The sequence below is a fragment of the Solanum stenotomum genome, chromosome 3, assembly GCF_019186545.1.
Source record: "Solanum stenotomum isolate F172 chromosome 3, ASM1918654v1, whole genome shotgun sequence".
NCBI classification, from domain to species: Eukaryota; Viridiplantae; Streptophyta; class Magnoliopsida; order Solanales; family Solanaceae; genus Solanum; species Solanum stenotomum.
Window position 1 is genome coordinate 8,478,594 of NC_064284.1, and position 14,178 is coordinate 8,492,771.

Genomic DNA, 14,178 nt, shown 5'->3' on the forward strand with positions numbered 1-14,178 from the left:
TGTTGGCTCTTATTGATCAAGTGGTACTGTGGCAGTATTCAAGTCTCCCTTCAAATTTTCAAATAAGTCTGCTGATATTTTGTCTTAAATGTAGCAATCTAAAATACTTAATTATTCTTAGGAAAAGAAAAAAACAAGCAGGAAAAACAAAGTTAGCCGCACCAATTAATGGGAGATTTAATTTCCTTTATTGTAGGTGAAAGACTTGTACAAAAGGTGCCCACCTATTCTTGTAGCACAATCAACTATACCATAAATTGATTGGATATAGAGTCGCCTTTGTATGAGAGTGTTGAGATCTTTTCGCGTGAATTCAAATTTAGTTAGACTTTCAATATACATAGTTAAAAAAAAAAACTATACCATAAACTCCTTATTAGGTGATCAAATTAAAGCAAACGGCTTATACATTATTGAGCACAACAATATACTCAAAAGGCTTTAAACATCAACAGGGAAGAACATGTAGCTCTTAAATAACCTACACTAGATTATCCATCACTAACAAGCAGGATGGAGCTACATTTGGTACGGATACGGATTTAGATGAGCTTACTAGTATTAGAAAATTCATTATACAATTTAGTAACTTAAACAAACTATGATTTCGATGGCAAATTAATAGTAATCCATCAACTTCAAATTCTGGCCCATTCCGATTTCAAAGTTTTCTGGCGCAGGCATCATCAATAAGGAGGCTTAAAGTGGACCAAGATGAGCCACCTTCTTTCATAGCTTCCTCTGCATTTTCTCCCAATTCCTCCGCTTTCTTCCTCACCATTTCACCCTTTTCACCTTCCATTAACTCTCTCACCATTTTCTCAACTTCTTCAGCTTCCACAAAACCCCTCACTGATCCATTTCTCGGCATAATCCTCAATCCCACCCCAATTTCCTCTGTCACCATTCTTGCATTTAAGTGTTGCTCAGCCATAAATGGTAGTGCCAAAATAGGCGCTTTAGCACATACACTTTCCAAAACAGAGTTCCATCCACAATGACTCAAAAACCCTTTAATGCTTTTGTGATTCAACACTTGATTCTGATCAACCCATTCTTTTACTATCAATGCTCTGTTTTTTACTCTGTTTTCAAACCCCTGTAAGTTCTCGAGAACATTTTGTCTTGTCACCCATATGAAACATGTGTTGGATGATTCTAGACCCTTTGCGATTTCCTGTATTTGTTCAGCGGAAACTTCTGCTTGAGTACCAAATGCTACGTACAGAACAGGTTGTTTTTCTGTCAATTTATTATTGAGCCATTGCATCCATGTTTCGTCTGTTTGTGAGAGTGTTGCTGTCATGGCCCGCTTGGCTAGGCAAAGAGGTCCAACACACCATGATTTCGGTCCCAGATGTTTGTTGAAATAGTCTGCAAATCTTGGTTCCAGTTTGTAAAAGCTATTGCTGATCATGCCACTGCTCTTTGAAAGGGAAATAGCTGTTCAACATAAATAAATAAACTCATTCAATCTCAAATGTTACCTTTCAATATTTACAATAATTTAACTTTAAAATATTTAAATTATAACCACATAAATATTCAATAACTCATTTGGTCAAATTTCTTATATCTTACTTATTTTGAATTATACTTTCTTTCTGAGAAGTACCAATATGTGTTTAACTAATTTATTTACATATACTTTTGCCAAAGTAATTTGGGAATGATCAAAATGTTATACTCCCTTCGTTCCATTTATATGTCATTTCTTTCTATAAATAATTGGACCATAATACTTGTCATTTTATAGAATTTATGTATAAATTACCATATTTTGCCTATTATACCCTTGTTACAATAGATAATTAATCTTGTCATTTATTAATAAAGTTGACTTAAGAAAACATTACATAAGGGCAGAAGGGTAAAGTTATTGCAAGTGCAAAGTAAAAATGTGACATATAAAATGGAACGGAGGGAGTATTTTTTAGCTTCTGAACGTCAAAAGGTCCATACTTCTATGGCTGCTCAAAAATATTTACTTTTCTTTCTTTTTCAAAAATCTTAATCAAACACTTCAACTTTCTAAAATAAATAATTTTTTGTTTTATAAAAATATTTTTACTTTTCAAAAGATTCACCAAACAAATTATAAAGCTCTCTCTCTATATATATATTTTTAAAACTCTATGCTCAGTTAAACAATCACATAAAAAATTGAAACTGATCAAGTATCCTAAGAGTGTTTATATCTCTCCAATGACTTTAAATTTTGATGAGTGAATCACCTAAATTTCAACATATATTAATGTATGGATCTTGGAATACGCAAAACATATATTTTCACGTGTTTGCCCATGAGAAGTTATTAAATGAACACGTGAAGGGTCACCGCTTATAAAGATATGCAAAAATTCTTAAAACATTATACTATATGATCTGATCTGCAAAAATACGTACCTTGCTCCATCATAAAGTCCACGGCTAGACCTTTTGGCTCAAGGTCTCCAAACGGAGGTTCAAAATCATTTCTTGTGAACTTCAACCATGGAAAACTTGAAAACGTAAAACTCTCGTCTGCTGAAATAGTTTCAGCATGAGGACGTTCTATCCCAATAAGTTGATACATAGTCGTGGCGAAAACACTCATACCAAAGAAAAAGTACCTTGGGATACCAAATTTTTGGGCGGACTCTTGAGTCCACCCAAGAAACGCATCAGATATAACACATGTAGGTGGATGTTGCAAAGCTGATAGAGCCTGCTCGAAGAGCGGCTGCATCAGCTTTGTAGCTCTAGCGAATGGATAGAAATAAGACATGGAAGGAAGCTTTTCAGTATTTTCAACATTAGGAGGGATGTCATGTACGTCTTTAGGAAAAGGGAGTTCGATAACAGAGATGGATGCGTCTTGTAGAAAATCGCGGATGGAGGGGGCGTTAACGGGGGTGGTGAAGATGGTGACAGTGATAAAACGATGTCGTAAAAGAGTGGCGAGGTGGAGGAGAGGGATGGTGTGACCATGAGACATGAAAGGAAATATCACAAAGTGTGGTGATGCAACTGTGCCCATTTTTTAATTTTTTTTTTTTTGGCTGAATGAAATGAATTTGATTGATAGCGAAGTAAAAGGGGTGATGTTAAATATATATAGCATAGCAATCACGTGGTTTGGACGATAGGCATAGCTTAGTTCTCCACTTGGATTCAATGTATCTCAAAAATTTTTATTTAGATTAAACAAAATTTAATCAGCCATAATTAATAAACTTACTGAAATTTAACCAGTAATCGGGTGGGGGAGGATTTAGAGGATAGGGATGAGGTTCTTCTTACATAAAATCAACATGGTATTTAATTCCTTTTTCTAAATTAGCTCTTACACATTCTGTTTTTCAAAAAAGGGAAAAACTCATAAATAAAAATTTTTTAGTGAAATTCCTCTTAACATTTAGGAATAAGTGAATTAACTCATTTGTCCAAACTTAAAATATCATTTATTTGAATCGAATGAATTAAATTTGAGTAATGATTCAAACTTCAAAGTCTCCAATTTTGGTGAGAATATACATGTAGTCTCGGGAAATAAATTACTCTATTTTATATTAATTGAATTTTTGAAGGTTTTTCATTGTTTAAAGTTCGAGAGGGATATTTGAATTTTTTTCATATTTGTCATTTCATTTATTGAAGTTTTATATTTTCTAAGAGATAAATTACACTACTTACAAACTTATATTTATGATTTCACTAAGGGCAATAGTGGAAAGTATGATTTAAATTATGTCCTTAAATATTTTTTTTTTAATAAATGTGTATCACCTCACAAATTAAGTTAATATGGAATAGAGGGAGTAATTTTTGAAATTTTAAATTTGTGTGTTAATTAAGTCAAAAGTATACAAACTTTTAGTTCAATAATTTAAGTCAATATTTCCGTGCATGACTTATTCATAGTGGACAAGCAGCTTCTTTGGCCTTTTGCTCTGCTAATTAGGCGTGTATTATTTTGTACTAATAACACCAACGTTTGTTAGAAAATTTCTATGATTTAAGACATCACAATTAATATTTTGTGAATGATAGCAGAATCAAATGATATATAGTTCATTTGTTGGTAATTTGAATGATTAAAAGCATGATCACTACATAAAAATAATTTTTAGCGGCAATTAATTAACGACAATAGCTCAATTGTCGCTAAATATATATTTTAGCGGCAATTAACACTCTTTGTATATGTCCCTAAAACCTTTAGTGACATTGAATCTAATGACACTTAACTAATGCTGATAAAGACTTTAATACTCTTTATTAATGTGTTTATTTATTGCTGCCAAAAGTTGTTTTTGTTGTAGTAGGACAACATGACAGTAATTTACTTATGATTACAAATATAGTTTAATTTATGTACTACTCTCTTTAGTTCATATTCAGTAATTAAATTGTCGAAATGTTTTTCATTGTTTAAGTAATTTTTTTAAAATTTAAAAGAATCGTTGGGATTTTAAAAATAATAATAATAATATGTATCCTTCCTTTTAATGAGATTCTTAATTACTTTACATTGTAGAATGTGTGTGTTTGATTATTCAATTTTATACAAATTTAAATGTCTATTTGTGTACAACCAAAACTGAAGTACACGGGAGAACCTACAAACGATAGAGCAATAATATTAGTCACATCCACATATCCTCATTTATGAATTTTTTTATGAGATAATTACACTGTATCTGCAACGCATAAAGTCACTTCACATAAATTGGTTCAAATGAGGAGTTTAAGGGTCGTAGAACGCTATCATGGGGCCACAACCTCCTCCTCACCCTCCAAAAATACAAACTCAAAGCGAGATGATAAATTTCTTTCATATTGAGAATAAGTCTTCTCTTCTTTTTTTTTTGTAAAATTTAGTATTACGAGTCTTTTTTGAAATGAGGAAGTACTATACAATGGGGTTAGTCTGATGATTCATATTTCTAATACTCTTTGTATTTCTAGAGTTCGGAGCCTAAAAGGGTAATTTTTTTTAATCCAAAAATTTAAAGAGATAACGAAAAGGAACAAACCAAATGGATAAAGGTGTAGAGACAGTGGTGTAAACAAAAAAAATTTCAAGCCGTGTCACCTTTTAATATATATATGTGTATATATATACGTTTACTATTATACCTCTTTTTCAAAAAGTAAAATAAAAAAATATATTAAGTTAAATCTTCATTTTGAAAATGATTTCATTAAAAATAATAGTATTAAATATTTTGTTAATATAAAATATCAAGAGAAGAAAAAATTAAAAGCAAAAGAAGAAAAGAAAATATATCAAACAATACTACCCTCACTCAAGAATTGCAATACTAGACCGACTGAGCCGCACATACTTTTATGTTAAAAGTTAACACTGTATTTTATATATCTTGGTTTATTTCGGTCTTTTAATTTTATATATATATATATATATATATATAAAATATTCTGACGAAGTCATGTCTCGTGACACCCTTGAACCTTCCTAGATTCGCCCTGTGTAGAGGACACCACACATTACCATAAAAGTGCAGTTTTAAAATCACAAGATTAATTAAAAAAAATCAATACATTTGATATATTTTTACATTAAAAATTCTTCTTTATTTTTCTTAATTTTGTGTTAAATTATAACAGGTCAAACAAATAAAATAGTTATATATGTCTCATATATTTTCTCCGCAAAATAGTCACACTCAGGCAATTTTTTTTAATTAAACAAGCATTGATTGATTTGATAATAGATACGCTAGAAATTCATACTCTTTAAGGCTACTTCTGAATAAGATTTCTATTAAATTAATTGAGAAGAGACAAAATCCAAGTTGACTCAGCTTATGGCCACCATCCACTAGTCAATACACGCACTCTCATCGTTATATGTTATATTTAACTATTTTATCACACTACTTTATTACTTAATTGAGATGTTATATTACTTCAGTAATTTTTTTAAGATTACAAGTGATAAGTAAAACCGAACCAAGGATATATTATATTTAACACCATTCAATTCCCATTGCTTAGATATCAATCAAATCCATTTTCATTCGCAGCAAAAAAGAAATGGAGAGAGTTGCATCACCACACTTTGTGATATTTCCTTTCATGTCTCATGGTCACACCATTCCTCTCCTCCACCTCGCCACTCTTTTGCGCAACCGTTTCATCAGCGTCACCATCTTCACCACCCCCGTTAACGCCCCCTCCATCCGCGATTTTCTACAAGATGTATCCATCTCTGTTATCGAACTCCCATTTCCTAAAGACGTACAAGGCATCCCTCCTGGTGTTGAAAATACTGCGAAGCTTCTTTCCATGTCCTATTTCGGTCCGTTCATTACTGCTACAAAGCTGATGCAGCCGCTCTTCGAGCAGGCTCTATCAGCTTTGCAGCATCCACCTACATGTGTGATATCTGATGTATTTCTTGGATGGACTCAAGAGTCAGCCGAAAAATTTGGTATCCCGAGGTACTTCTTCTTTGGTATGAGTGTTTTCGCCATGACTATATGTCAACTTATTGGGATAGAACGTCCTCATGCTGAAACAATTTCAGCAGACGAGTCTTTTACGTTTTCAAGTTTCCCATGGTTGAAGTTCACAAGAAATGATTTTCCACCTCCGTTTGGAGACATTGAGCCAAAAGGTCCAGCCGTGGATTTTATGATAGAGCAAGGTGTTTCCATTACGAAGAGCCGTGGCATGATCACCAACAGCTTTTACCAACTTGAACCAAGATTTGCAGACTATTTCGACCAACACCTCGGACCAAAATCATGGTGTGTTGGGCCTCTGTGCTTAACCAAGCGGCCCATTAAAGCAGCACAACCGATGAAACATGGAGGCAATGGCTAAACAATAAATTGACAGAAAAACAGCCTGTTCTGTACGTAGCTTTTGGTACTCAGGCAGATATTTCTGCTGAGCAAATACAAGAAATTGCAAAGGGTCTTGAATTATCCAACACATTTTTCTTATGGGCAGGGGCGGCTCAATGTAATCGGAGGCTTAAAGCGAAATCTTAATTAGAGGCCTAAAATCTAAATAAACTTCACATGCATTTATTTAAAATTTATTTTTCTTACATTTTTAAATGCAAAGTATTACTTAATATTTTTTTATATACAAATGATTTATTCGATTTCTTTTTCAATTATTAGTTTTAAATAAGACTTATCAATTCAACGTTGAAAATATAATTTTACTCGGGCAATCATTATATGAATTGTTAACATAGTTCTACAAGTAATAAGTTGACAAATTTCAAATAAGTATAAGAGTTAGAACCATAGCTTTGATGAAGTTGATAATTTGGTTACCCCACATTTTACTATGGTTGTTGTAATGCTTGAAAATCTAAGAAGAAATGGAAAAAAAATTTACAATTCACTTTGTTAAACACTTTTCGACTATTAATTGATATTTTTGACAGAATATTACTCTAACTTATCAAAAATTTAAAGAAGAGAGTGTAAAAGGAGTTAAAAAGAATTAAGTAATGTGAGTATTAGTGGAGAGAGTGTAAGAAATAAAACAATATTTTCTTGATTTCTTCTATTTGAATGAGGTTGAAGAAAATAAAATAATAATTTTAAATTTATACTTTTTATTATAAATAATCAATATTTTTTTCTATAAAAATTTAACACATAATTTATTCTTGGTAAAAAATTGAGGCCCCCTAAAATTGGGGGCCTAAGGCCAATTCCTTATTAAAGTATGCATAGAGCCGGCCCTGCTTATGGGTGACAAGGCAAAATGTTCTCGAACATTCGGCAGGGTTAGAGGACAGAGTAAAAAACAGAGCATTAATAGTGAAAGAATGGGTTGATCAGAATGAAGTATTGAATCACAAAAGCATCAAAGGGTTTTTGAGTCATTGTGGATGGAACTCTATTTTGGAAAGTATATGTGCTAAAGTTCCTATTTTGGCACTACCCTTTATGGCTGAGCAGCATGTAAATGCAAGAATGGTGACGGAGGAAATCGGGGTGGGATTGAGAATTATGCCGAGAAATGGATCAGTGAGAGGATTTGTGGAAGCTGAAGAAGTTGAGAAAATGGTGAGAGAGTTAATGGAAGGTGAAAAGGGAGAAATAGTGAGGAAGAAAGTGAAGGAATTGGGAGAAAATGCAGAGGAAGCTATGAAAGAAGGTGGTTCGTCTTGGTCCACATTAGGCCTCCTTATTGATGATGCAAAACTTTGAAATCCAAATGGGCCAGAATTTGAAGTGTGATGGATTACTATGAATTTGCCATCGAAATCATAGTTCATTTAAGTTACTGAATTTTCTATAATGAATTTTCTAATACAAATACAAGTAGTAAGTTCGTCTAAATAGCATGCACAAGTTGCCCCCAAACAGCCAAGTGATAATACAGCATTGCACATCACAAACAATATGAATGGAAGTCGTTCAGGGAAGAAATAACATAGTCCAATGTTTGAGAAGAAAACGAATTCCACTGTTGATGTTTTAAGCCTTTGAGCATATTGTTGTGTTCAATAATGTATATCCGTTTGCTTTAATTTGATCATCTAATAAGGAGTTTACGATATAGTTTTTTTTGTTACCAAGTTTTGACTAAATTTGAATTCGCTTGAAAATGTCTCAGCTCTCTCATACAAATGCTACTCTATACCCCATCAGTTTATGGTATAGTTGATTGTGCTACAAGAATAGGTGGGTACCTTTTGTGTAAGTCTTTCTCCTACAAGAAAGGGAAATTTAATCTCCCATTAATTGGTGCGGCGTGTAAGGTCAAACTCTTATGTTATTAACTTTGTTTTTTCTGTTTGTTTTTTTACTTTTCCTAACAATAATTAAGTATTTTAGATTGCTACATTTAAGACAATATCAGCAGACTTTTTTGAAAATTTGAAGGGAGACTTGAATACTGCCACAGTAACATTTGGTAAAATAACCGCATGAAATCAAATCTTGTGTGCTAATATATATTTTCTCCGCAAAATAGTCACACTCAGGCAAATTTTTTATTAAACAAGCATTGATTGAAAATAGATACGCTAGAAATTTCATACATTATAAGACTACTTCTCAATAAGATTTCTATTAAATTAAATGAGAAAGAGCCAAATCCAAGTTGACTCAGCTTATGCCCACCGTCCACTAGTCAATACACGTGAATTGTGATTGTTATGTACTCTCATCCTTCATTTTAAATAGAGTTAATATCTTAAAAGATTATTAAACTTTGTGAAATTATCTTGAAAAGTTATTAAACTTTGTTTTGTATTAAAAATGTCACTCAACTTAAAAATTTTATCCTCAAAAATCACTCAATCACATTTATCATTAAATTAAATTTAACATAATAAAATAAAATAAAACTTATGCCATTATAATCATGGACCCATAAATAAAATTATAATCTATTTATTACCCGACGATTCACCCAAAAAATAGTTTCATCTAAAGATTAATATTGTATTATAGAAGCTATTTCAATCCATGTGTTTGCAATTCTTAGTAGAAAACTCTACTCAAACAAGGTGCTATTAACATTATGAACTATCGATCTGCTCAATAGGTTAAAGCATAAACATGCAGAACATTATTCTAGGAAATTACAAAAAGATCGACCTTGAACTGCAACTGCAATTTCTAATCGACGGCATTCTTTAACATCATTATTTGCTAATAATTACGTTAATATTGCAGAAATAATTTAGTAGAAAGTACTAATTAATCTAAGTAACTTAATAGATTTTATAATTTTATTGAGTTGTGAGGTTCATAGTTACATGACATTAAAAAGTATTTATTTTGCTATATCACATTTGTTTTAAGATAAATGAGTTGAGTGATTTTTTAAGATAAAAACTTTAAGTTGAGTGATTTTATTGATACAAAACAAAGTTCAATGATTTTATTAGATAATTTCACATAGTTTAATGACATTTTAAGATATTAACTCTTTTAAATGTTATATTTAACTATTTTATCACACCACTTTATTAATTGAGATGTTATATTACTTCAGTAATTAATATGAAAAAAATATATTACTTTTTTTTTTTAAAAGGTTAAAAGTGATGAGTAAAATCGAACTAAGGACATATTATATATATTTAACACCACTCAATTCCCATTGCTTAGATATCAATCAAATCCATTTTCATTCGTAGCGAAAAAAAATATGGACAGAGTTGCATCACCACACTTTGTGATATTTCCTTTCATGTCTCATGGTCACACCATCCCTCTCCTCCACCTCGCCACTCTTTTACGACACCGTTTCATCACCGTCACCATCTTCACCACCCCCGTTAACGCCCCCTCTATCCGCGATTTTCTACAAGACGCATCCATCTCCGTTATCAAACTCCCTTTTCCTAAAGACGTACATGGCATCCCTCCTAATGTTGAAAATACTGAAAAGCTTCCTTCCATGTCCTATTTCTATCCATTTGCTATAGCTACAAAGCTGATGCGTCCGGTCTTTGAGCAGGCTCTATCAGCTTTGCAGCATCCGCCTACATCTGATGGATTTCTTGGATGGACTCAAGAGTCAGCAGAAAAAATTGGTATCCCGAGGTACTTCTTCTCTGGTATGAGTGTTTTCGCCAAGACTATATGTTGGTGTAGCATTTTAATATTAATAAAAAGCATAATACATAAATATACCCTTTAACTTAGATTCATTTTACATTTATGCCCTCCAACTTTGAGTGTGCACAAATAGACACTTAAACTTGTATAAAGTTGAATAAATAGACACGCGAGTCCTACGTGTCATAATACACACAAATTTCCATGTAGGATGCCATGTAGGACGTTTGTGTCTATATGTTCAATTTTATACAAATTTAAGTGTCTACTTGTGCACACACAAAGTTGGAGGACATAAATATGAAATGAGGCCAAGTTAAAGGGCATATTTATGTATTATGCTTAATAAAAAAATGTTGCATCAATCTACTATTTTATTATGTGTTGCACATTACATTTGGTGAGCATCACTTTGCACATTGAAGTGCATTGAGGTTTTGCCTTGGTGCAACATTTGTTTGTCATTGATGGCATTTCATTCCCCGTTAACTCTCATTTAGTTTGTGATAAAATGTGGTAATAAGTTTGTATGAAACTCCTAAAATCACTAACTCTTTCATTTTACCCATTATTCTATTTTAATTTTATGTCTGGTAACTCTTGTAACCTATAAGCCATTCACTTATCCTATTAACTACCCCATTATTCGTATTTATTACAAGGAAGATTTTCTCCTCTATAAATAGTGATGGTCTTATTTTGGTTTTGTAAATAAGAAAGATGAAGAGAACAACAAGAGATGTACAAGAAAATATTGACAAAAAAGATGAGTAGTATTATTTTGTGTATATTGAGTTAGTGAAGTGAAAGAAAGAGTTGAGACAAATAAAATAGTCCAAGTCTTCAACTATATTCACTATATAAAAGAGAGTGATTAAATGTTGAAGGAGGTGTTTTTTGTTGTGGAGTTTTGGAGTCTTCAACTAATCTGGAGTTAATTTCTTGAGTTGTACTATGCTATTGGGTTGTTATATGCTGGAGGGGACAAGTCAGGAGTAATACTACTGGATCGGTGTAAATTATGTCGAAGTGGGCTTAAATTTCCTTAAAGAGAGCGAGATATCCGCATCTCAACCTAAAAATTTGTTTTTTCATTTTTATCATTTTATTTTTAACTGTAATTTATTATATTCATGGTATATTACAGGAACACTATATGTTAATTTATTGGGATAGAAGTCCTCATACTGAAACAATTTCACCAGACGAGTATTTTACATTTTCAAGTTTCCCATGGTTGAACTTCACAAGAAATGATTTTGATCCTCCGTTTGGAGACTTTGAGCCAAAAGGTCCAGCCGTGGACTTTATGGAGTATGTAAGGTATGTATTTTTGCAGATCACATAGTATAATGTTTATGATTATATTTATGTTTCAACACGTTGTGATCCTTTACATGTGGATTGAATTCTATATCGTGAAAATATACTCTTTGAAATAGACAAACATAAATTTCAGTATATATAATATATATATTTATGTTGAACAGGTATTTCCATTGCAAAGATAACAAACAGCTTTTACGAACTAGAACCAAGATTTGTACCTCGGACCAAAATCATGGTGTGTTGCGCCGCTTTGCCTGTGAAAGCAGCACTCTCACAAACCGACAAAACATGGATGCAATGGCTCAACAATAAATTGGCAGAAAAACAATATGTTCTGTATGTAGCATTTGGTGTTCAGGCAGACATTTCCGCTGAGCAAATACAAGAAATTGCAAAGGGGCTAGAATTAGCTGTTGAGATAAATATTATTATTATCCAATTGTAATTAGACTACCTGGCAGATTAGTTATGTGATTAGTTAGTTAGTCTTTCTGTTAGTTAGTTAGTTAGGCCTTGGGTATTGTGCATCAACTAGTTAGTTAGCTAAGCTTCTAGATCTTTCTTACATTGTTGTATATATATCGTGTAATCAACATGAAGTAATTCAGTTTTTCATTTTCCCAATTCACACAGTTTGCTCCTCTTTCTCTCATCTCGAATCTCAGTTTTCCATGTTCATCAATGGAGGAATGATCTTCTCCAGCTCTGTTTGTTTCAATATGGTATCAGAGCCATAAGGCTTTCTTCATCTTCCGCGATCATTTCTTTTCTCTCTTTTCAAATTCATCTATTTCTTTTTCGTTTCTCTTCAGTAACTCAATCTCAGACATATCATGGAGTTGACTGATACTCAGGAAGGGACTTCCACTGGTAATCAGTTACCAGTTCACGCTGTCCAAGATCTGACCAGTACATTTTATGTTCATCCTTCTGAAAGTGCAGGATCCTTAATTGTTTCAGTCCTTTTTGATGGATCTGGATATAGTTCATGGAGGAGAGCTGTTCTTCGAGGATTATCTGTGAAGAACAAAACTGGTTTCATAAACGGCAAAATACAGAAACCAAGTGTAGATTCACCCAATTTTGCTGAATGGGTGTCACGACCCGGGATCACCCCCTAGTCGTAACCGGCGTACTCGACCTCGAAGAGGTCTAATACAAGTCTCTTAGCATTCATTCATCGCATAGACATTAAAATCATAAGGAATTAAAAACTTTCTTTACCAAGAAAACATTTCATTAAAAAAAACAATAGCAAGCGGAAGACTTTCTAGACTTTATACATGATGTCTCAAAACCATCTAATACTTTAGAGTACAAAATTCGGGACTAATCCCATACACACTTAAACAATACTAAAAAGACATAAAAGAGCATATGGGTATTGTCCTCGAATATATGAGGGCTCACCAAGTCTTCATCTTCAACACTTAGAAACCTATCAAATAGTCATGACATGTCATCATCTCCAAATCCCTACACTTTAGTCCAAAAAAGGAAAGAAAGGGGTTAGCACAATTAAGTACTAAGTATGGAGACCATGCCAAAAAGGACATTTTCAAGGAAGTAAATGCTTTCATATCATTTGATAAAACCTTTCCTTTATGAGTATAAGAGACATAATACAAGTCAACATTAACATATAAGACCATAGCCAACCATGCATATACTCAACATATGTCTATATACAACACATACTTAACTTTAAAAGAACACATGTCATTTCATTACCATAGGACCTCTACCTAATATAATCTTAAGACACACTTGAGTGAGACAAGAAATGACCGCCCATACAACATCTTCAAGCACACTTAAGTGTTCCCTAAGATTACCTTAGATAAGGACATTTCATTTACAACATAACATCAATAGACCAACATTCTTTAAGAAACCATTTTGGAGACATTCAAGCACATAAGGGGACTTTCACATAATAGTCGTTAGACTTAGGAAACTCACTTTAGTATCTTCAAAGCCTACTCGTGCCATGTGTAGATAGCATCCCATACTACTACCTACACGTTGTAGAACCTATCCAATAACTAGAGTGCACATCCCACATGATGGGAATAGGCATTAACCGACATAGACCATGCAAGCTAGACATGGAATCCGGTGTCATAAAACCCTACACCGTGGAAGGTGTTCTACTTGCCAAGGGTAGAACTAGGACACATCCCATGTAGGCACATGGTTTAGGGGATATCCAAAGATGTTCATTGTACTCTTGCCTCATACTCGGGAGAGCTACCATCTTAACCATATCCACTCGGTGCTTAGCCTTAGTTCCCAT

At 32.9% G+C, this 14,178-nt stretch overlaps 2 protein-coding genes and 1 pseudogene across 2 annotated transcripts in view; 2 read left to right on the plus strand and 1 right to left on the minus strand.

The window, feature by feature from the left end:
* Window positions 1–389: 389 nt before the first annotated feature.
* Window positions 390–3,036, minus strand: LOC125860896 (UDP-glycosyltransferase 90A1-like). The gene is made up of 2 exons (XM_049540943.1): window positions 2,407–3,036; window positions 390–1,443 (listed from the first exon to the last, which is right to left on the minus strand). Exons 1-2 carry the CDS (start codon window positions 3,017–3,019, stop codon window positions 662–664), a joined length of 1,395 nt encoding a protein of 464 aa, XP_049396900.1. The 5' UTR covers window positions 3,020–3,036; the 3' UTR covers window positions 390–661.
* A 2,960-nt stretch (window positions 3,037–5,996) lies between these two features.
* Window positions 5,997–8,318, plus strand: LOC125860922 (UDP-glycosyltransferase 90A1-like; annotated as a pseudogene).
* A 1,819-nt stretch (window positions 8,319–10,137) lies between these two features.
* The window catches only part of LOC125860898 (UDP-glycosyltransferase 90A1-like), a 21,295-nt gene continuing 17,254 nt past the window's right edge, over window positions 10,138–14,178 (plus strand). Inside the window, exon 1 of the mRNA XM_049540944.1 lies at window positions 10,138–10,215. Coding sequence (XP_049396901.1) covers window positions 10,141–10,215 — 75 coding nt within the window. The 5' untranslated portion in view covers window positions 10,138–10,140. The remainder of the gene's footprint in view (window positions 10,216–14,178) is intronic.